Below are 22122 nucleotides of genomic sequence, written 5' to 3' on the forward strand. Positions count from 1 at the left end.
TAGGAAAACAGTGACTGTCTGTTACACTAGCAATAGAATAGTCAGAAAGGAAACGAGCTGAAGTTGCAGAGAGACAGATGGAATCTGTAGGAGGGTAGTTTGGAGATCAAAGTTTTGTGCCAGGTCTATTCTATCAAAAAACTTTTTGATATGTCTTACAGCAACAGCAAGTTTCACCAAAATCTCTAGATGACCAAATTTAGTAAGAAAAGCCCAGTAGAGTGGCCTTGACAGAAGCTATACTGGTAAATCAAATAGAAAATTATTAAGTTATAATAGATGTTTAAGAATCTTGCTGCTGAGTTAGTAAAGGTGCAAAAACAGGGTACAAGTTTTGGAGAACAATAGCAGGAACCCCATCATATTCATAAGCCTTTTGAGGAATTAGCCCAGTGAGGGCCAGGAAAGTATCATTGGGAAAACTTCTAATCAGAGGCATGAAAGAAATTCTAATAGACAGCATGAACTAGTCAGAAGAGGGAGGAGAGGTAGTAACCAGCAAACAATGGTGTGTGTACACTGATATATATATATATATATATATATATATATATATATATATATATATATATATATATATATATATATATATATATATATATACACACACACACACACGAGTGTACATTCTAATAATGGAAATTCAGTGTCAATCACAATTTTAGTGGATGATTTTTCAAATATCGCCAATATATACTTAGCTAACATCAATACATTATTTTTCTATTTTATCAAGAAATAGGAAACTGGTGGCGGTGCGCTATTACTTTGACTTCAATTTTGTGCTTTTGATCTGCCAGTAAAAAGCAACTCGTGTCGGTGTGTAATTTTGCCAGTCATATGGCTGCTGCTGTCACTCTTGAATAGTTCATAAGAACGATGTGTCGATAACCCCTCATAATTAAATCAGTCTCTATAAGCTCAAATTGCGCTTAACCTAACTACCGTATTACCGTAGTATATACCATGTGTGTGTGTGGCAGCAAAACTTCTCAAGGCTGATTATGGTGGTTGTGCCTTCCTTGTAAATTGGTTCCATCTATGACCATCGCCTTTACCGAAGGCACCCTCTCCCTTCCCAGGATCTCCTTCCTTACAGACTACATCAACTTATCTCTGAGAACGCTCACGCCAATACGTACGTCTCCTGTCCGAGCAAAGATGCTTTCTTAAATTATGTAGCGCCCACCCCTCATGATTTTAACTTTTTACCAAGGGCACTTTCCCTTTTTTAAGGGCACGACTAGCTCAGCCCGCGGGCCGCGAGCCCATCCCTCTCAACTTCTCAAGGGCGCGTCCTGGCTTCAGAGAACCTCCTTTTTTCCTCTCTCGGGGATTTGGTCGTTTTTCTTAATAAAAGAAAAAAAATGAACATATATTTGCTTAATTGTTTTCAAAGGTAACTGATTTGTGATCTCTAGAGTACCTATCGATCACCGGTATAGCAGAGTTCCTTTCCTCGCCACGCAATACCTGTTGGTATGCCACCTGTGTGTGTGTGTGTGTGTGTGTTTTGCAAGCAGTGAGGACACGCATGTCAAGAGGCAGCGCTATCTTGCTAAGTGACGTATATAGACTACAGAGAGTGCTCACAGTTATGACACACCGCGAGCCTAATAACTGAAGAGCGCACGCAAAGAAAGCTATCATTGTTATTTGTATACTGTTAGTGATTCTTTCTCTCCAAGAGAGAGAACTATTCAGACCATATTAAGATCCTCGCAAATGCATCTTGCTTACACGTTCCTACAACGCGACGTCGGTTCGTACCTTATAATAATGTGATCAGGGGCCGTTTCTAGCGTAGTGGGGGGCTTTAGGCAAGAAGCTCTTTGGGGGGCCGTAGATAGATAAGTAGGTATGTATTTCATTTATCCCTGGAGACCCCATGGTGGCTTGGGGGCCCTAGGCAATCTCCTCGTCCGTCTTTAGCTAGAAACGGCCCTGACTGTGATAGGTGTAAACTCACTGTAAAGGCTACGTGCCGATGACCACGTGCTGCTGATTCAGGTGAGCAGGGCCCAGTTAAATAAATGCAGCATTTCGTTAGTTGCTGTCAAAACTTTGCAGTTAGACCCATCCAGGGCTGGTGATTGTCTCATTAATAATCTTAATCACCACGACCACTTTTATGTTTTACTTGCACACGCACGTACTTAAATGGCACATTGCCATATCTTGCAGTGTACAAGCCAGCAGTGTTGCGGGTATTGTGAAGTAGCTCAGCTTCTCATTATTTATTTATTTATTTTTAGACCTTGAAAAGCCAGGTAGAAAGTATTTCACATATAGCTATCAGTCGGATCTATTGGAAGCATGACTCTCTCTCTCTCTCTCTCTCTCTCTCCGTTTATTTTAAACGATAGGTCGGTGTCTATTTTACACAAACGCCAGGAGTTCCGACAGGTCATGAGCAACACGCGTGGCCTCATTCTTGTCTTGACGTCACGCTGTTGGTGCCACACTCGATCGGTTGTCACTGCACTCACCAAACTATTGAAGAAGAAAAAAAAACATTACTACTTCATGAACTGTGCGCAGTAAGCGATAGACGAATCATTTATATTTGTTTCTACCAATTATGCATGAATCATGGTAGTTGGCCGTCGGAGTATAGCGTTACAACGTAGTAAGCAATTAGTATTTTTGTGTACAAATTACAAATGGTTACTTCTAACAGTTATTGCACTATGTTCATGAAAGAGATGCGTTTCTGAGGCATAATGTAACCAGCAAGAAAAGTTTCAACGTTGCCACGGAATTATTAATGAGGCAAGGGGGGAAATTTCAAACGTGGTCAAGAGAATGAGTGCCTGACGTCACCGCCGCGGGTCTGCACGTGCACGATCTCAAGGTGCCAGATAGCAAGTAATGCCATGCGTCGCACTATCTTCTTTTACCTTCTTTCCTTTACACCATCATAACAAACTTTACAAGGAGCATCCCGAACACGGGGAAATATTATATAATTTCCATAAAAGGCCAAATGACGAGGAAACGGTTATTTGAGTCAATTGGCCGCACCTCCGTATGTCTTATTTTCTGACTCACTGGCTCACTATATCTCTCATGCAAACTTTATAGCAATGGTGGATGTTAACATCGACACACCCACACTCTATGTACAGTGACGAACTCTACGTTATGTCGTCATATTGACCTTCAGGTAAAAGTGAGCACTTCTAGTCGCCATGGGAGGAGCGAATCTCACCACGTAGTTTAAAGTCACTAACAAACTTCTTATTTCGCTTCGATGGAGGTCATATTCTCCTTTCAACGACGGAAAAAGATGGTTTTAATTACTATAAACTTATTAGCATGTATCAGGATGAGGTAATGTGCGTGAAAACCTCGACGTGAAGGTGAGAGTAATGCAGGGTGTGCTGGCGGGGACACGCGTGCAGGAACAGTGTGAGGATTGAAGAGAGTGAAGGTGGAGTGAGTGAGAGGCTCAAGGGGGAAAATAAACTCGCTTTCTTGTCCACTCCCCGCCTTTTACCATGAACAGGGGACAGAATCGGGACCAAGCCCCCCTCGAGTGTTGTGCAAGGGATGTGTGAGTGTGCGTGTAGCCTCCACAACATGAAAACTAGTTAGTAAGGGAAATGGGGATGAACTGACGAAGGCAAGGCAAGGCGAAAATGGCTGACGCGTGAGGGAGTTGCCAGGTGCTGACGAAGACGGTGTAGTGTGCTGCGGAATGCTCCAAGACGCGGCCAGGAGGTGGAGTGAGACCAGCAGGTAAGCCAAGTAGGTGCAAGAGAGGCCGAGGACCACCTGGGAAAGGAGTGTGAGGCGTGACAGTGGTGGTAAGAGGGAAGCTGCGGTAGGAGGAATGAGGCAGCTGGTAACGGGAATCGGGATGACCTTCCGTACCTCACACACCTTCCTTTTCATACCTTTATTCTCCAGGTGATGGTAAAGTTTTGTCAGGACTGAGAGAGGTGTGAGTAAGGCGTGACATTAATGCAGGGAAGAAGGAAGGGAGGAAGAAGCAGGCAGCTGGTAACGGAATGACCTGTTCTTCCCGACCTTCCTTTTCCCTTCCTTGGCTACTTTCTACGTCTAAAAGTGTTAGGAGTGCCCGTGGGTGTGAGTTAGGCGTGACAGTGAGGGTAAGGAAAGAGGAGGATAAGGGGTAAAAGACATCATGACGCGATGACTTCTTTCCTTCCTCTGGTTTTGTCTACGTCAACTATTGGCCTCAATGACACAGGAAGGCCTTGTAGTGCTTGGGGTAGCCTAGCTTGCTGGCTGTAAGCTGCTTGCTGTGGTGAAGGGTAAGTCATGTCACCTCATTAGAAATATATGAATTTTTATTAAGTTCATAACATGTCAGAAATTAAGTACTGTACATAAGTGTTGTTATTGTTTGGATAGAATGTTTAATTGCAATAACATGTATGAATAAGACTTCTTATGAACATTCTGTGTAAACGGAGATGGAGGAGTGTGGTGGCACCTGTGAGCTCACCTGTAGGCTTGGGGATCAGGTTACATTCTTGAGGGAAAGTGAGATGTATCCTTGATGAGGGAAACTTAGGAGCTTGGTAGATATGCTAAGCAGCTGGATGGATAGGAGCTGTATTAATCACATGAAACCTCTTCATCCATACCGGGAAAGCATGACTCATGGAATGCTCAAGAAGAGGGATTACCAGTGTGTACTCAGGAGCCTTGATGGTGAGGGAAGCATTGGATTCTGACAGGTATGTTTAGGCATCTGGAAGGATGGAAATGCTGTACATCTGGAAGCATCTTTATCGGTAGTGGGGAAATAGATAACTGAAGTGTTTGTAAAAAAAAAAGTTCAGATTGTATTCATTGACCTTGGTGTGGAGGGAAACTTAGTGAGTGAAAGGTAGAGAAAATTATAACTTTGTGGAAACTTTACAATGAAGAAACAGATTTTATTTATAGCAAGGAAGAGAAAGTCACTTGACGCTTGAGACAAACTAATATTAACTGTTGTGTCTGCTACCTCTCAGCATCTACAGTGACACCTGCAGAACAGACCTATAGGCTACACCTGCCTGGCTAACAGGTGTGTCTTAGGAGTGCTGAGGTGGTATTAACCAATGGCAGTTGCACCTCTATGGCAGTTGGTGGATTTCCTCACAACTGCAGGTTATAGTTAGTCCTCTTCCTGAATGCTGAGCCATGTATTGTGAGGGGCATTGTTGTTCTTACAGAAGGGATATAAGTGAGAGTGTTGAACAATGTGGTGGTGGTGATGATATCTGCTTGCCATTTTTGTCACTTTACTCAACCAGTGAACCTTACAAATCTGTACTATTATAATGGGAAGGGCAACAACCCATGTTACTGATGCCAGAAAAAGCAAAGAATGGCACCTCCTTTCTAATCATTGAAACAACCATGCAAGGTGATAGAGTACTTACTATACAACATGTCTGTGATGTTTTTAATGTAGGGACGGCTTTTGTAAGGCCATACTAATTAAATTAATGTTCAGGTGCCTGTAGAATGATCAGTATGTATGAAGGTGTACAAGTTAGTGCGTGTGTTCATGTGTTGGTGAGAGTGTGGTTAAGTTAGGATAGTTTATAATTATCCATGAATTTTTACATTTTCCAAATTTTCCTTAAAAAGTGGCTGTTATGTCCTTAGATTTTTTAAAAATTGCCATATCGCTCCTCTTTTGGCTAACCCCCCTAAAACCCCCAATTCCCCACAGTTCTCCCAAGCTTGCTGGGGCAGGTGGGGGGTGGGATGGAGGAAAAGGGGGAGGCCCTATTCTGTACTTTTACCGCTTACTTTTATCAAGGTCAAGCATTCACATAATTCAAACTTGCCAAGAAGAACCAAATGACAAGCAGTGCAGATTTTAGGAATGGAGTTTTTATTTTTGTGTTGGTGCTTGTGGTTAGTGGTGGTGATATATTTGATTATTATTTGATAGTGGCAGTCTTCATTAGAAATACATGTATAGGTCAAGAATAGCATGCACTTTATGCATATTTATTGAATTTTGTTGTACCTGTGTTGTCATTTGTGTTTTATACATATCTATTTGTTGATCTTGTGTTTCCTTCCATACAAACATAGGTTATAAGTATGTTCCCATGTCTTTCTGAAGCCATGGGCACATATTATATGGTTTGTGTGGCTGATTTGTTTCAGTCTTGGTTCACTGAATGGTTTTATCAGGCTGAGAATGTTGGATGAACAGACCACCAGTGCTGAAGTTCATGTTTGTGTTTGAGCAATGAGAAGGTAAACTGGAAAGAAGGCTGTTATATTGTATACTGAGAATGGGAAAGTGGGATGAAAGATTAGTTTTTGAAGTCTTGTATGATAAAATTTAACAGAGAAATGAGAGACATGCTATGAACAGTAGGATCATGAGAGGTGAGAAGAAATTAAACTACTGAACTCAATATAAATTACAAAAAGAAAAGTAGAGGTCTGGAGGTTAAAGTAACAGACAAAGAGCTTATGAGATGAAGAGCATGGCTGCAAAGTTTGTATTGGATGGAGAGTGTGACTTAAAATGATGGGTTATGATTGTGATGTCTTGGCATTTGAAATAGTAAAGGTGTAGGGAGAAAGTTACGTAAAAAAACCACTAGTTACAAAGAATGTTTTATCTAAAGGAGGTACTGAGGTGTGAGTCAGAGAGGGTCTTGACTTGGCTTGTTTGTCACATCAGATTTTGTTACATTATTGTTAATTCACTTAGCGTAGAGAGGAAAATAATTTGAGTTCATTTATATGCATGTATTTCTCTATTTTTGTGTTTTATTGTTCATATTATTATTGTTATTATTATTATTATTATTATTATTATTATTATTATTATTATTGTTATTTTTGTTACTGATTATTTATTATTGTTTATTTTATGTATTTTTATTTATTTATTATTTTTAGTAATTAATTATTTTGTTTATTTATTTGTTTATTTATTTATATATTTATTTTTATGTAAGAGGGGAAAACTGGCTAAGGGCAACATTAAAAAGAAAATGCCCACTTAGTTGCCAGTTGCCTTTCAGTTATTTATTTCTTAGGTTAGTGAAATGAGTGAAGGGTTCAGATATGAATAGACAGTGTGGTCTGCTCAGGCCATCCAAGGACCTGAACCAGGCAGGCTGCACATGTCTTTGACATAGGGAACTGCTCACTGGAAAGGTACACCTATAAGTTCAATATTTTAATTTGTTGAAAATCGTAACTTGTTTGCTATTAAAGGTTGATTAGTATTTAAGAAATTTGGGATTTGCATGACATAAAAACATTCTTGCCATCTACTGTGTGTGTGTGTGTGTGTGTGTGTGTGTGTGTGTGTGTGTGTGTGTGTGTGTGTGTATAGATGTAAGTGAATACAGCAGTGGGTACGTCTTAGGCCATGCTTGATCATATCATTCCAACATAAGAATGTGGATGGAGGACATTCTCAATTTGTATTCATAAGTGTCAGGTATCAGTATCTGCACTCATCAATTTATAAAAATGCCACATCTATTCTTGGTCTGCCTGGCATTTATAATGTTAAAGTGGCTATTATGGGGAGATGTTATTATGATTTGCTACCAAAAGTTTGTTCTTCAAGCATTGGAAAGCACTTCTCAGTCAGTTGTATCAAGTGTTACTTAACAAGAATGATACAGTCTGGTATTATGTATTATCCTTGATTGAAACTTTGTGGGAGGCATTCTGTAGGTGAATGTAGCAAACTGTATCAGATTCATGGAACTTGTCATCTGTCCTTGGTATTGGATGAACATCTGGTTGTCTGCACTGATTAATGGCCTAAAAGAAGCCAGTGTGTGTTTCATCACAGCCTGGCAATTCCTGGGTGTGAGCTTACTACACTGATGCCTCTGGACTGTGAGGTAATTGTATAATGAACAATCTGTCATCCTCACTCAAGCACCACAAATTGGTGCATTGGGTTGATGTCGTAACTCATTAAGCTGAAGGGAGTGCACAGGCCAAGTTGTTGCCACCACCACCACCACCACCACCAGCCATGAGTTGTGGCTCATGGCCTCCATACTCGAATGTCAGACTTGTTTTGCTGCTGAAAATAATACACTAAAAACAGGTCACACCACAAGTCTTTTACCCCCAAAGTCTTATCCATGGATAAATTTGGCCATAAAACCCAAACTTGATTCTGAAATACCAAGGAATGTATAACGATGGATATCTTTACTGGGGTATGCAGGAGAATATAATCTCTTTGGTTTACTGTGAATTTCACATATGAAAGTATCAGAGTTACTGGGATCATTTAGTGTCTTCAGTATGTGCTTATTTGATGTCTTTGAGTGACTGCTTGTGGGAAGCATTTTGGAAATAGATTTTTATAGTACTAGCAAGAATAGAAGGAGTGTATTGTACTGCCTTAAGACTGATGTCTGATGGGTAAACATTTTCAGAATACTCTTGTTGCTACAAACATGACAAGAACCATACACTAATGATTAAAAGAGATACACTGGAGCAAGTAGTGGCAATATCATTTCTTAAAATTAATTTGCAAGTGACTCACAGTGGCGGTGTTGCCCTGACTTATCTCCATGCTTGGGAAGTCGGCAGTGTACTTAGTACTAGTTGCTTGTATAATGTTGCCATGGTGACTTGTACAGAGTAATTGTAATGTCAGGAAGTGTGGATGTTAATTATCAGACAGCATTGCCCATTGGTGATTGGTCTGTCTCAGGGAGAAAGGTGTAGCTGTGGGCATGTTCAACCTTACTTTTTTTCGGTAAGGACTATAGCGCCTGTAGGCACACTTGAAGAGTGTATGGGAAGCACTGTTCAGCTTCCACCCATTAGTGGTCCAGGCAATTTTGTTGTCCTGCTTACTGATGATGTGCCTTCCTGCTTGGAAATGAAAGTGAAGGATTATCATCACATGAAAGTTTACTTGTATATGATGTATAAGATAGATACTTCTTTCCACCATGTGTGAACAGCAGAAAACTTTGAAAGCTACCACGTATAACTATGACGAAAATTAGTACTACTACCTATGGTGTACTGTAATGGGGACAGCTAACAGTGTGGTAGGGTATTAGATAACGATGCTGAGTGTGAACAGAGAATGACACAAATGTCATGGTGCAGCAGCACTCTGGAAGCAGAGGTTCCTCCCATACTCCTCCATCAAAACCTCTGTCTCTTTGTAATCTTGCCCATCTTTTGGTCTCCTGCAATTATAAAGAGTCGGAATTACATACTGTCTGACATTACATAATGATGCCTTGAACCTTCACTGTACTGCACATGTGTTAGAATGATAATGTGTGCAGAAATTTGTACTCTTGACAGCTGCAGCAAAGAGATGTTGCTGGTGTGGCCCACTGATAAATGCAGTGACGCTTGGGTATGTCATAAAAGGTAATGTGAATAATTGTACTTCTGTGGTGAGAAGTTGAATACTTAAACTATACACTGCACTTGTTTCCACCTCATGTTATATTTTCTTTTGATCTTATGAAGTCTGATCTCACTGTGTCCTTCCTACTGAATGTAAAAATTGAGGGACTCTAGGCAGATCAGATTAAGATTGAAGGAAAATGTTAAACATAGTGGAGATGAATGTGCTGTGCTGTCTTACTCAATATGTGACCCTGACTGCAGTCATCCAGCCATTAAGAGAAATCTTGCTGGACTGAAAGGCAACACTCACCACAACTTTCTGTTGAGTTGTGGCAAATTCATATATATGGCTTTGTGGTGACATGTGGTGCATATTGTATGTGGTGCATATTGTATTGCAATGGTGTAATTCATTGGAACAGGCACTGATTGTGTTATGGTGGTTAGTTAACAAGGACAATTAATAATAGTGATCAGGAATGTGGCCCTGTAGTTATATAGTGTATTAGAGAGAGAGAGAGAGAGAGAGAGAGAGAGAGAGAGAGAGAGAGTATTGTGTTTGAGAGGGGGAAGGGAGAGTAGTGTGTGTGTGTGTGTATTTTACCTAGTTGTATTTTACCTAGTTGTAGTTTTACAGGGCCTGGGCTTTATGCTCGTGTGGCCCCGTCTCCATATCTACACTTATCCAATCTTACTTTAAAAGTATGCACACTCGTTACAGACACTACTTCTTCATTTAAACTGTTCCACGTCTCAATACATCTTTGCGAGAAACTATATTTTTTAACATCTCTCAGATATGTGTGTGTGTGTGTGTGTGTGTGTGTGTGTGTGTGTGTGTGTGTGTGATATAAGTGAGTGTGGCATGGCACAGAAAGGTTCCATGAGCGAGTGAAGTGGTGAAAACCAGTTCTGTGGTGTCTGAGGTGTGGCACATCATGCACTGGAGGGACTGGTTGGTGGCACAGTGTTGCACCACCACCACCACCACCACAGCTAAACATAGTGAAGCTGGGGCCAAGTTTCATAAAGAGGCTCATTATATGTGGTGGTGGTGGTGGTGGCTGTGGTGTGGCAGTGGTGGATGATGATAATATTGGGTGTAGTGTGATCATCTCACTACCACCACCACTTGATGTGCTCTCTATCTTACTTTCAATAGATAACAAATGAGAAGAATGATATTTTCCTAAACACATTTTATGGAGTGCAGGAGAATGGTTCAGTATATGTTGAGTGTATTGTAAGAAGCCTGAAAAGGTGCAACTCATTGTTGTAAAGTGATGTGTCAGCAGCTAGTGTGGATGGTGGTGACCTAACACTTGCTGCCCGAGCAATGTTGCTCATTATCACTGAACTAAATAAACATGGTATGATGGAGCAATTTGATGAAAATGAAGGTTGAACATCGAGATATATTCATAGCACTGCTGAGCAAATATTTGACAAATTAAATGTAGTAGATGTAAAACTAGTACGACTGAACAACTAAATAAAGAATGATTGAGCAACTAAACTTCGTGAATATCACGTGGCTCAGCAACTTGATAAACATAGGTAGTATAGTTGATCAGCTCTGAACTAGACCAGCCTGGTTTGGTTGATGATTCAAGTACCAGATCTGAACACAACACAACTTGACCCACCACACCTGCAGCCATTGGAATGATTCAATACTTACATAAGGAAAGATTCATTTCCTTTGGTGAGAAAACGTTTATCTCATTGGCAGCTCTTCATTCTCTTCAGTCGATATTCAATAAAAAGAGAGGCTGCAAGTCAGATGAATGGCAGGAGACTAAGGAAAATCAAACACTGAGGTTGTAAGATTTCTCATGGTATTAGTTATAGTCAACACCTTGTTGAATTGAATTTGGCAAACTTCTTGCCATTGTATGTTTTGCTTGTATATGCCCATCAACCTAAACACTTCAAGTGAATGCAAGTGTGCAGTGGAATACTCACACACACATGGCGATACACTCATGTGCCCCAGCAGTGGCCTCACTTGTGCTGCCAGTGGTTACACACAACAGCATGCCATCACAGCTCCATGCTGCAATCTCCCTTCATGAACCCAGTAATGCTTCCCTCAGTATGCAAAATGCTGGTGTTATAGGTATTCAAACATTATGAAACATATAACAAAGTGATTGTAAGTCTAAATATTCAAACAACTCTAATTTTGATTGGCAGTTGTTGGCAAATAAATTTTTCCCAGGAAGTGGTGCATTGAAGCTGTAGAGACTGTCATTACTGATCTGTTTGAATTCTGATTGACTTGAGGACATGTCAAGACACCAAGGAAATTACTTGGCCTTCCCCGCCGTACACTCATACTTATTCTGTATTATAAGGAATTGTGATGAGATAGCTTGTTCATCTCCTATTTCTAAGCATCTAAAAAGAAAAGAAAAAGCCATGTAGAATTTTTTTTATCTTTTAGCTTATAAAAAAAAAAAATTAGACAATGGCAATAAAACTGTTTGTTCTTTTCTTTATATTTCTTACCATAGAAAAAGATCACAATAAAATAACTTTTGTATGGACCAGTTGACCTTACAGTGTTGCAGTCTTATGTACAAGTAACTAAGGCAGTCCCAATCATCTTTGCTAATATTGTAATTCAAGAATCAGAGTAAAAGACGTGCAGTTGTAGTCAATAACCAGTACTAATGTATTGTTTGGATCTGATTGGTATTAAGAAAATGACATGCCATTATGTGGCCAGACAGTTGAGGACCTGTCAATTGCCTACTCCCTCTGGCTGTCTTCTTTTTGTGGAGTGTGAGAGCAGCAGTCTAGTTTGTGAGGCCGTGAGGGAGAATAGTATGAAAGAATGAGGCAGCGATGGAAGGGTACCAGAACAGAATAGTTGAGGGAATGAGTAGACAGTAATAGTGGTTTATGAGTTGGAGAACTTGAGGTAGTATTATGAAAAATGAAAGGTATGGTGGAGAGTTTAAGGGAAATGAGGCTTTGGTGGTGGGATATCAGGACAGAATAGCCAAGGAAGTTAGGAAGATAAGGACTGAGGTTTGTGAGGAATCTTGAGGTGGTACTAAGAAAGAATAAGGCAGTGATGGATGCCAGAATAGAGTAAGATGAAATGATGGTGGTTTTCAAGGAAGGAGTGTAAGGTAATATATATAAAGAATGAGAAATGTAGTGAATTAGAGGATGTGTGAAGGATGGCTAGGTAATGTCAAAACTACGTAGTAGTGCATAGATGACAGGATGAGGCGAGTAAAGGAGAAGTGGAAGTAGTTTGAGGGAAATCTTGAAAACGAGTGTATGAATGGAAGATATTCATCAGGTTAGTTCTATTTCAGTATTTCATATGAACAAAAATTATGAGATTTGACAGAATTATATATAGGCAGTGGCTGGGATTACAAGAAAGTGTCACTTACTTTATTAAGGGTTACTGCATTGAATCAGGAGCAGGTTTACAATGTGGAGAAATAGTCCCATTGAATGAATTGTGCAGTGAAGTTATAAATGTGAAAATTAAACTGTACAGTCAGCACCAAGTGACATTTGAACTTTCGGCAACTGGCGCGTAATATTACCCAAACTGGTAACCTACTCTCTTAGTGTCTGAAAAATGGGCCAGGAGAAAATAACTGTATGGCAACGTAGGTTAGCACCTTGCATGCTTTGAAATTGAAAGATTAACGGATCTAGTGTTTGCATTGCTGTCTTAGGGAAAGGTTGATATGACAATTGCTTATTGCTCCGCCTCATAAAACGGTTGTGTTTGCTTGAGTTACAGTGTTTCACTGTGGCGCTGTACAATGCCAGGGAAATATACGAGCCATGATGGCATTGTTTGAGTGATGGAGTTGAATAAGAGTGGGAAAACAAATCAAGAAATCACTGTGTAACTGGTGTTAATGAAAAGACAGTGAGTGTGTTGGTGAGGAAATTGCATGAGGAGGGATGTGAAAATGTCCCTTACCACAAACATGGTGGTGGACCAGCCCAGAAAGTTTCCAACAACACTTTATGTATAATCAAGAGAGAATTATACATTAATCCTCAACTTACAGCAAAACAACTTAAAGAAAAAATCCACATTTGCTAAAAAAACATTTATGTTCGCACAATACAGCGAGTAATAAGGGACAGACTGCACTACCAGAAAGTGAAGGCATGCACTGACCCCCCATGTTAATGAAGCACAGCGGAAAAGGAGATGTGGCTTTGCCAAGAATCACAAAGATTGAGACCTGGTGGATTGGAGGAAGGTCCTCTGGACTAACAAGGCTACCTTCTCCATCAGTGATACCAGAGGAACTAAAGTGTGGCATCTGCCTGGCATATCGGTATGTGACCCGCACTACACAATGACTCATGTGAAGCACCCTCCCTATCTCATGGTTTGGGCTGCATTTGGTTATGGAGGCTTGACTGACCTTGTCTTCCTACCTAAAGGCCAGACATTGGATAGTAAGGTCTACCTGAACATCCTCAGCAATAATATGGCGGACTGCTTTGCCACTACTGGCGCCGAGATCTTTCAGCAGGATAATGCACCATGTCACACGGCAAAAATAGTCAAAGACTGGCTCCATAATAGTGAAGTGGACTTTATTTCAGATTGGCCAGCACAAAGTCCAGATATACCTCCGATCGAGAACCTTTGGGGAATAGTAAAGGCAAAACTGTGAGGAGAAGACACATCTACCATCCCAAAGCTTGAGGAGGCTCTTCGGAAGCTGTGGTTAGAAATTCACCATTCAACTGCAGAAAACTTGGCTGACTCAGTACCTGGCAGGCTTAACAAGATCTTAAAGATGAATTGCTATCCAATCAACAAATAAATGAGTCACTGGTAAGTACCAAATGTTACTTATCGACCATTATATACCTGAGAATATGTTTACATGCAGTTCTAAAGTCATTTGGCGCTGACTGTAATACCTTCTACAGTTATGAGTTGAAGTATGCAGATATTTGTTATTTAGCAGAGGCCTGAAGGAAGGTGTGGTGGGTCTATGTGGCTTGATGATGTACACAACTGATTTCCCTAGCGCGGGCAATATGTACCGTAGACGTGTCACGTTAGGGAAAATCGCGTTAGGGAAGCATCAAATAATAATGGTTTCCTATGGAGAAAATTCCAACTGGTACTAGAGCGTCTAATATTTGAAGTTCCTCCACCAAAAAACTTACCTTGCGGTACTCAGAGAGAATAGCTAGACATACTACTAGTTAAGGATTTATACCAACATGATACTACTGTATAGTAACATCAATTTTAGTGAAACACTGTAACTTTCTGCAACACTTTAATTGTACAACATATTAACAAAAAAAAATTATAAACACACACAGACACACACACACTGACACTTATCACTCAGAGTCTGAATCGTCTAGATTATCATCACTTTGAAAGCCTTCCAAACTCACGGACACCACATCATCATCCTCAATCACTGCAATGATATGTCATCGAATATCTTCTCTGAAGTAAGGGAAGAACTCAACACAGCGAGGGCAGGGTGAGGAATAACGAACGTGGGTGGTGGTGGGAGTGTATGTGGGTGTGGTGTGCGCATCAATGCAGCGTGTTAGGGAAGCAGAAATGCGTTAAGGACTAAAATGGCTTTTTTATGTTATGCCGCGTTAGGGAAACCCGCGTTAGGGATGTATATATATTTACTAGTTTGATAAAGACTTAAGGGAGTGAGGATAAAGTGGGGGACTTTGGGGAGCTGTAACACATCATTTAGTCATTCTCATAGGAAAGAAAATGGCTCATATATAGCTGTTTGGCTTGACTCTAGAAAGAGGAATTTTGGAAGAGAGCAATTGTTCCCTTATGTTAGGAGAAACAAAGTGTGCAGACAGGAGAGTGTGCAGGTAGATGTTTAGCTGTCGTCTGTGTGGCAAGGTGAGAGGTGCACACTGGTCAATTAGAATCTTGACTTTGCTCTCTCACCACAACTATTTTCAAAGGCCACATGAATGATCACCAGGGTTTTCAAGAATGTTTTTCTTATTAATAATGTATAAATCATGCTAGTCTGCCACCAAAAACACTGAAAAACCTGTGTAACTTGAATTAGAGCCTTTTGAAAGTAGTGGAGGTGCAGTGCAAAAATGCTCCTTACCTGTGATTGTGAAGCCTGCTTCTCTCTACAAGGTAGGCTGCAATTGAAGTTTTGTTGGTGTTTTGTATTTACTCTATTTTTTTTTCTTCTTCTTATTTTTTTTTAAGACTTTTCCACAGATTAGCTTCTGATAACAGTTTGCTCGACATAGGAATGGCCACTTTTATTGATCACTATTCCTGTGATCCTAACTCACTGCTGTTATGAGTGTAGTCATTGCTCTCTGTTGTCTACCACCACCACCACCACCACCACTGCTGCCATTGCCATTCCCACCAACCCACCATTACCACTGGCACCATCCTCATGATTGGCACCAATACTACCATCAACTCCTCCTCCTCCTCCTCCTCCTCCTCCTCCTCCTCCTCCTCCTCCTCCTCCTCCTCCTCCTCCTCCCACCTCCTTCTTCTTCTTCTTCTTCTTCTTCTTCTTCTTCTTCTTCTTCTTCTTCTTCTTCTTCTTCTTCTTCTTCTTCTTCTTCTTCTTCTTCTTCTTCTTCTTCTTCTTCTTCTTCTTCTTCTTCTTCTTCTTCTTCTTCTTCTTCTTCTTCTTCTTCTTCTTCTTCTTCTTCTTCTTCTTCTTCTTCTTCTTCCTCCTCCTCCTCTTCCTCTTCCTCCTCCTCCTCCTCCTCCTCCTCCTCCTCCTCCTCCTCCTCCTCCTCCTCCTCCTCCTCCTCCTCCTCCTCCTCCTCCTCCTCCTCCTCTTCCCCCATCCTGGTCCAGGTCCCGTTCATTACTGTGGATAACATTTTGGTGCGTCAGGGAGGCTGGTCTTGTGGAGACCCTGCCATCCCTGACACTGCCAGCTTGGGTGTGTGTTGTTGTGGGCTAACCAGTAATGTGTGTGTGTTTGTTGGTGTGTTACAGGGAATGCATGACATGTTCATCTCTGCGGCGGGAGGTGAGCCCAGTGCAGTCTTGCATGCCCCTGCCACTTCTGGACAGTGCCTGCAGAGGAAGCGAAAATTGGACCAGATTGGCAGTGGTTACAGCGGCACTGCATCCAGTTACACAGTGACTGCTACAGCAGTGCCAGCCCAGACACTTGCTGCCAAACACCTCTCCCACCAGGTGAGGCTCCTCTTCATGGCTGTCTTAGCCAGATGGAAGGAGCTTTGCTAGCCTTTGGTTCCTTGATGCCTCAGGCATTGATAGTGAGTGGCTAGCAGAGGCAAGCATGTCACAGTATGGGGAGGTAGTGATGGGATGTGGGTGAATGAAGGTGGGGAGCTGATGCTGGTTTATGAGCAGGGTTGAAGACATAAACCAGGCAGCATGTATGGTGCTAAGTGATCAAGATTGCAGAGAAGGACATTGTGTGATTTGAATCAAAGAAGCAGGATTGCAGAGTGTGGTAGGTGGGACAGCTGTCTTCAGACAAGACCCTGGATGTTTTCTCCCCCTTGCAATGATTGGTATTAGGAGAAACTTTCTTGCTTGTTTGCATGTTGTTTTTGTCTTTTTGTTTTCCTTTTATGCTGACTCATTACAAAAGAAGACACGTCACAATAGAGGACTTAGTTGCATGGATAAGAGTTGTCTTTTGTGTGACCCTTCCCATGATGTTATCCAAACCCATTGATCTATTGATGTCATGACACAAAAACCTCTCTCTCTCTCTCTCTCTCTCTCTCTCTCTCTCTCTCTCTCTCTCTCTCTCTCTCTCTCTCTCTCTCTCTCTCTCTCTCTCTCTCTCTCTCTCTCTCTCTCTCTCATTCTGTACATTGTTTCCAGTGGAGGCCATGTTGAGCTTGCATGGAAGAAACCATAAGCATCTTTGCCACTGCTCCTTAAGGGAGTGTGAGGTGACACATTACTACAGTCTGTTAGCACCAGTGGACAGTTGGCACTGAAGAAAGACTACTCATGAGGATCTTGATTTGTTCACTACTGCTGTGTTGGTATTGCATTGCGTTCTGCTGTTGTCTTTGAGTGTTCGTTCACGCCATGATGAGTGATGTCAGTATGAAGATTGTCTTGTGGCTGGTGTGAAAGCTATTCATTGTGATGGCAATGGGGACACAACACGTATTCTTTGGTCCTGATGGGACTGGTGGAAGAAGCTTTGTTTGGATCAGTGGCTGGTGATGCAGCTGCTGATGCTGTATTGACATTAAGACACTGGTGTTAACATAGGCATTAATCTCCATCATTGTGATAAGCTGTGACACATATCAGCTGGCCTTGGCTTGGTCGTGATTGTTGCTTTTGTGGCTTTCCTCCTCTAAGTGGGGCAAATGTCTCACGGTCACCACTCGTACTTGAAGTGGTGATGAGTCTTCTCAGGATGACACAGATAATTTCATCATGAAATTAAGGCTTCACATTGTGAGTTCTCTGTGAGGAGTCTTTGTGGTAGGACTGTGTTTGTGTGTGTACGTAAGTGTGTGTGCACCAAGGATATGACACCAGTCCCGCACAACTGTCCACATGCTTGGTGTTACTTTTGCACTGTTTTTTTTTTTATTTATTTATTTTTTTTATTCCTAGTTTCCTTAAATGGAATTATTGGCAAGTGCAGACCAGTGTCACTTTTTAGTGAACTCATGATTGTTTCACAACTTTATAATTCTTATGCTTAATCATCAGCTACCAAGCAGTGTGCTTGACATCAATCATTTGTCACTCATCCTACCACTTCAGACATCCTCCTATGTGCTGCTTGGCAGAATATTGAAGGTATTTCGTGTCTTGATCTGTCCACATTCACAAATAATGTATTAAATTATTTCTGTATGTGTATGGGCAGTGAAACTGTCTGGATTTCAGCGTGGGAGTGTAGATGAGAAAAGATGTGTGTTGACTTCCAGTGCATTGGTTATTTGTGACCTGATCGCAGTATGTTTTCTTGCCAAGTAATGAATGGTATAAGACAACACTTTTGTTTCTCTCTCTCTCTCTCTCTCTCTCTCTCTCTCTCTCTCTCTCTCTCTCTCTCTCTCTCTCTCTCTCTCTCTCTCTCTCTCTCTCTCTCTGAAAAGTCTTTGATAGTTCTAGATTGATAGATTTAAAACACATTGTTTACAGTATTTATCATCCATAATTTGTACAGGCAACCTGATTAATATTTTATGATGGCAGCATCAGCAGCAGTAGTGAACAGTTGCATTAATGAAGTGAGAAAAAAAGACGTGTCATAGGTCATCTCATTATTGTCTAAATATTGCTGTCATGTGCATCCATCTGGTGCAGAGTTAAACTGACAGCAGTAATGTGGAACAGAACTCTTGATACCTAAACCACAATAAAGAAAACCTCACAAGGTGCTGTTTTGTATTGATTTTTACAGATAAACCACAGGGAAATGATAAGTAAGAGCAGTGTATGCATATGTATGGCTCTCCTCTTTGCAGGAAACCAAATCTCTACACACCAAAAGACTCTGAAATGTTCAGTGGCTGAATGAAGCAAGTACCACTGTTTTCTTGGGCCATGGTCCAACTATTGTGTAACTTACCAATACTGGTCTTAAAAGTTTAAACAAACTCCCTTTTCTTGCTGCACTAAAAGTGTGATCAGTAACGTCAAGAATTGTTTGGTCTTTGTAGGTGTTTGCATGCACTTTTTGTTTTCTTTGTATGGTAACTATTTCAATGGAATGCTGTGTGGTGCTGTAGTGTAGGTGAATTTTTTTTTAGTATTCTCTCTCTCTCTCTCTCTCTCTCTCTCTCTCTCTCTCTCTCTCTCTCTCTCTCTCTCTCTCTCTCTCTCTCTCTCTCTCTCTCTCTCTCTCTCTCTCTTCATCTATGTGTGCCTTGACAGGCTGGCTTATTGATTGTTAGCTGTGCATGACACCTGCTTATGTTTGTGTTTCGGCTGTAGTCTTAGAAAGCATGCAACTATTATGGTATTCAATAAGAAACTCAAACAAGAAGTAAGTAAAGAATGATGATTGCACCAAAAAAATATTTTTAAGATTTTATTTATTTGTTTATTTGTATTTATTTATTATTTATTTATTTATTTATTTATTCATTCATTCATTCATTCATTTTTATTTATTTTATTTATTTTTTTCCTACAGTTGTCTGTGCAAGGTGTGAGTGTGTGAAGGAAACAGGACCTTTGCACGATACCATGTAGTGAATCATGTGTGTGTGTTTGTTACAGGCTGGTAGTTTGTACAGTGATGGCGTGACCTTGAGCCAGAGCAAGCCGCAGCAGCAGCAGCAGCAGCCGCAACAGCAGCCGCAGCAGCAGCCGCAGCAGCAACAGCAACCACCTCCACACCAGACTCCACAGGACCACCACCAACACCAACAGCAGCAGCATGGGCAACATCAGCAAACTCACAAGATTAGTAGTAACAGCACCATCTCTTCATCTTCCTCCTCATCGTCATCAGGACACCACCACCATCACCATCACCACCACCACCACCACTCGGCCAGAGGTAATTCCTGCATACATCTGTTTACTCCCTCCTTGTGTAGTTGTGGGTGATGCCCACTGCTCACTTGTGCTGTCTTTAGTACCATCCTCAGTCTTAAGTCTCATGACCTGCAGGGAATCTATCCATTTTGGATGGTCCTTTTTTTTATTTATTTTTATTTTTTTTTATTTATTTATTATTATTTTTTTTTTACCTTTCTTGGCAACTGGCACGTCATTGGGTCTTCTAGTTCTTTTTTATTACCCTAGGCCATTGCCCCTCTTTCATAAAAGAAAGAAAATGTTGTCAGGCTTTGTAAGGAGACTCACCAAATCAGATGACTTAAGAATGAGAGAGACACAGTACAGTGGGACTTATGTGATAGTAATTGGACTTATGACCATGGCTGTAGACTCTGTAGCAGCACTCCCAAGTGGATACAAGTGCTTCAAAATTAAAAGTTCACTTATCCATTATAAGTACTTAATGGACTAATAAGATGATCTATATTCGGTTTTGATATGAAAAGTTTACTTTTTCATATACCATATATGATGGCTCATAAGATGTACTTTTGTATAAAAAAAAAAAAAAAAAAAAAAACAGGAAATCACCCTGTGTCTTATGAGGCCAAGGTTCAGTATTGAGGCAGTGGTTGGAGGTAATGTATGGCAACAACTCAAGTCTCCAAAATCAAACCCCAGACTTCTTCACACTTGGACAAAGTGAGGATTGGTACTATACCTCAAAAACTCTTTCAAAATAACAATACATAATAAGTCGTACTTACTGGGATTTCACTTAGAATGACATCTGTCAGAAAAAATTTGCCAGAATGACCATAAACCAAGTGATGATTGGTATTACACCAAAAGAAAAAAGAAAAAAAAAATAACAATGTCATACTGGTAATTCACTTAGAATGACACCTGTCAGGAAAAATTTACCTTTGTTCATGCCATACACTATGTATGGCATCAACCAAAATAAAACATGTGATCGCTGATTCGTGATCTTGATCTTGACAGAGGCAAGCTTCACTGTTTTCTTTACAGTATGATACCGTTACTCCTTGAGTTAAGACGCACCTCCTTACAGTTAAAATTGGACCTATCTTTTGACATTTTCGCATTATGATTGTTACGTAGGCTACTAGTAAATGTTAAAGTTTTAAATACAAAATATTGGGATCTAATGATGATCTAAATATATGTGAAATCTTCAAATGTCAGGTAAAATCCTTTACTTCATATTTAGTTTTTTTTTTTTTTTTTTTTTGTTCTAGCCAAGACTGGATGCGTATTATAAATATAACCCATGCGTTTTATGAGCCTTCAAATATGGTAGGTCTTACTGTAATAGATGCTGATTAAAATTTCAAAAAATTCATACATTTATAGTATGATGGCGTTTAGAAAGAATGAGCAGCAGAGTTGTGAAATGTTTGTATTCTTTGATATGAATCATGAAAAAAGTAGGTATTTCCCTCCTTCAAGCTAACGGTTTGTCGGGAGTGTAGTGTTTACTTAGTGGTTGAGGTGGAGGCAAACCATTAGAAGTAACAGTGTGTGAAAGGGGAAAAATGTTTGAAGAAGTGTCATTCCCTGTTTGTGTGATTTTTATAGTGTGCAGGTTGCTAGTATATTAAGTGTACCTTTGCATATGTATCTTGCAGTGGCAGGTTCGGCTATCAATTACCAGCATCAGCAACACCACCACCAACCTGTCCAACAGCAGCGAGCATCAACCATCAAGCTCTTAGACCCATATCAGAAGTGCTCCACAAAGGTAACCTCCCCACACACTTCTCAAACAGAAGTGAAAGTCAACATGAAAACATTTTATGGTGTTTTCTAAGTAAAGTGAGTCAACATGAAATATTGTACAGTGATTGGATTTTCACTGAACTTTTCAGTCAAGGTTCATCCTCATTAATGTATAGAGTATTAATCTTTAAATTTTATTCCTATATCACATATCTTTAAACAAATGCCACAGCAATTGTAAGACTAACTGGTCTTTATTTCCCCATTGTAGCGCAAGTGCTTTGACCACAATGGTCACAGTGGTAGTAACTCAGGTGTAGAGAGTGGGAAGGTGGGGGCCCCAGGTGGTGCCCCAGCCACAACTGCCAAGACGGTGGCCCACGGTAAGGTGGCCCTGGGTGGCGGCCAAAACAATGCCACCAAGGGCGGAAACTCTTCAGCTGCAGATGGAGACTACCAGGTGAGACATGAGGCTTTGTTTCTGTTGTTGGTATTATTGGTATTTC

The 22122-nt window shown here is 40.7% G+C and overlaps 1 protein-coding gene across 7 annotated transcripts in view; it reads left to right on the plus strand.

Annotated features, from left to right (window-relative positions):
- The first annotated feature begins 3412 nt into the window (after positions 1-3412).
- Positions 3413-22122, plus strand: part of LOC123514270 (homeodomain-interacting protein kinase 3-like) — a 39552-nt gene continuing 20842 nt past the window's right edge. For 3 of the 7 annotated variants that reach the window (XR_006677553.1, XM_045272058.1, XM_045272061.1), the window contains exons 1-5: positions 3413-3741; positions 16346-16549; positions 19589-19871; positions 21526-21638; positions 21888-22076. Coding sequence is in view for 6 of the 7 variants with exons in the window: in XM_045272058.1 (XP_045127993.1) it covers positions 16349-16549; positions 19589-19871; positions 21526-21638; positions 21888-22076 (786 nt within the window). In the remaining variant the exon portion in view is untranslated. Of the gene's footprint in view, positions 3742-13956; positions 14192-16345; positions 16550-19588; positions 19872-21525; positions 21639-21887; positions 22077-22122 lie in introns of all 7 variants that reach the window. The other 4 variants (XM_045272062.1, XM_045272060.1, XM_045272063.1 and 1 more) reach the window with 2 other exon arrangements.

The sequence above is a fragment of the Portunus trituberculatus genome, chromosome 37 (assembly GCF_017591435.1).
Source record: "Portunus trituberculatus isolate SZX2019 chromosome 37, ASM1759143v1, whole genome shotgun sequence".
Taxonomy (NCBI): domain Eukaryota; kingdom Metazoa; phylum Arthropoda; class Malacostraca; order Decapoda; family Portunidae; genus Portunus; species Portunus trituberculatus.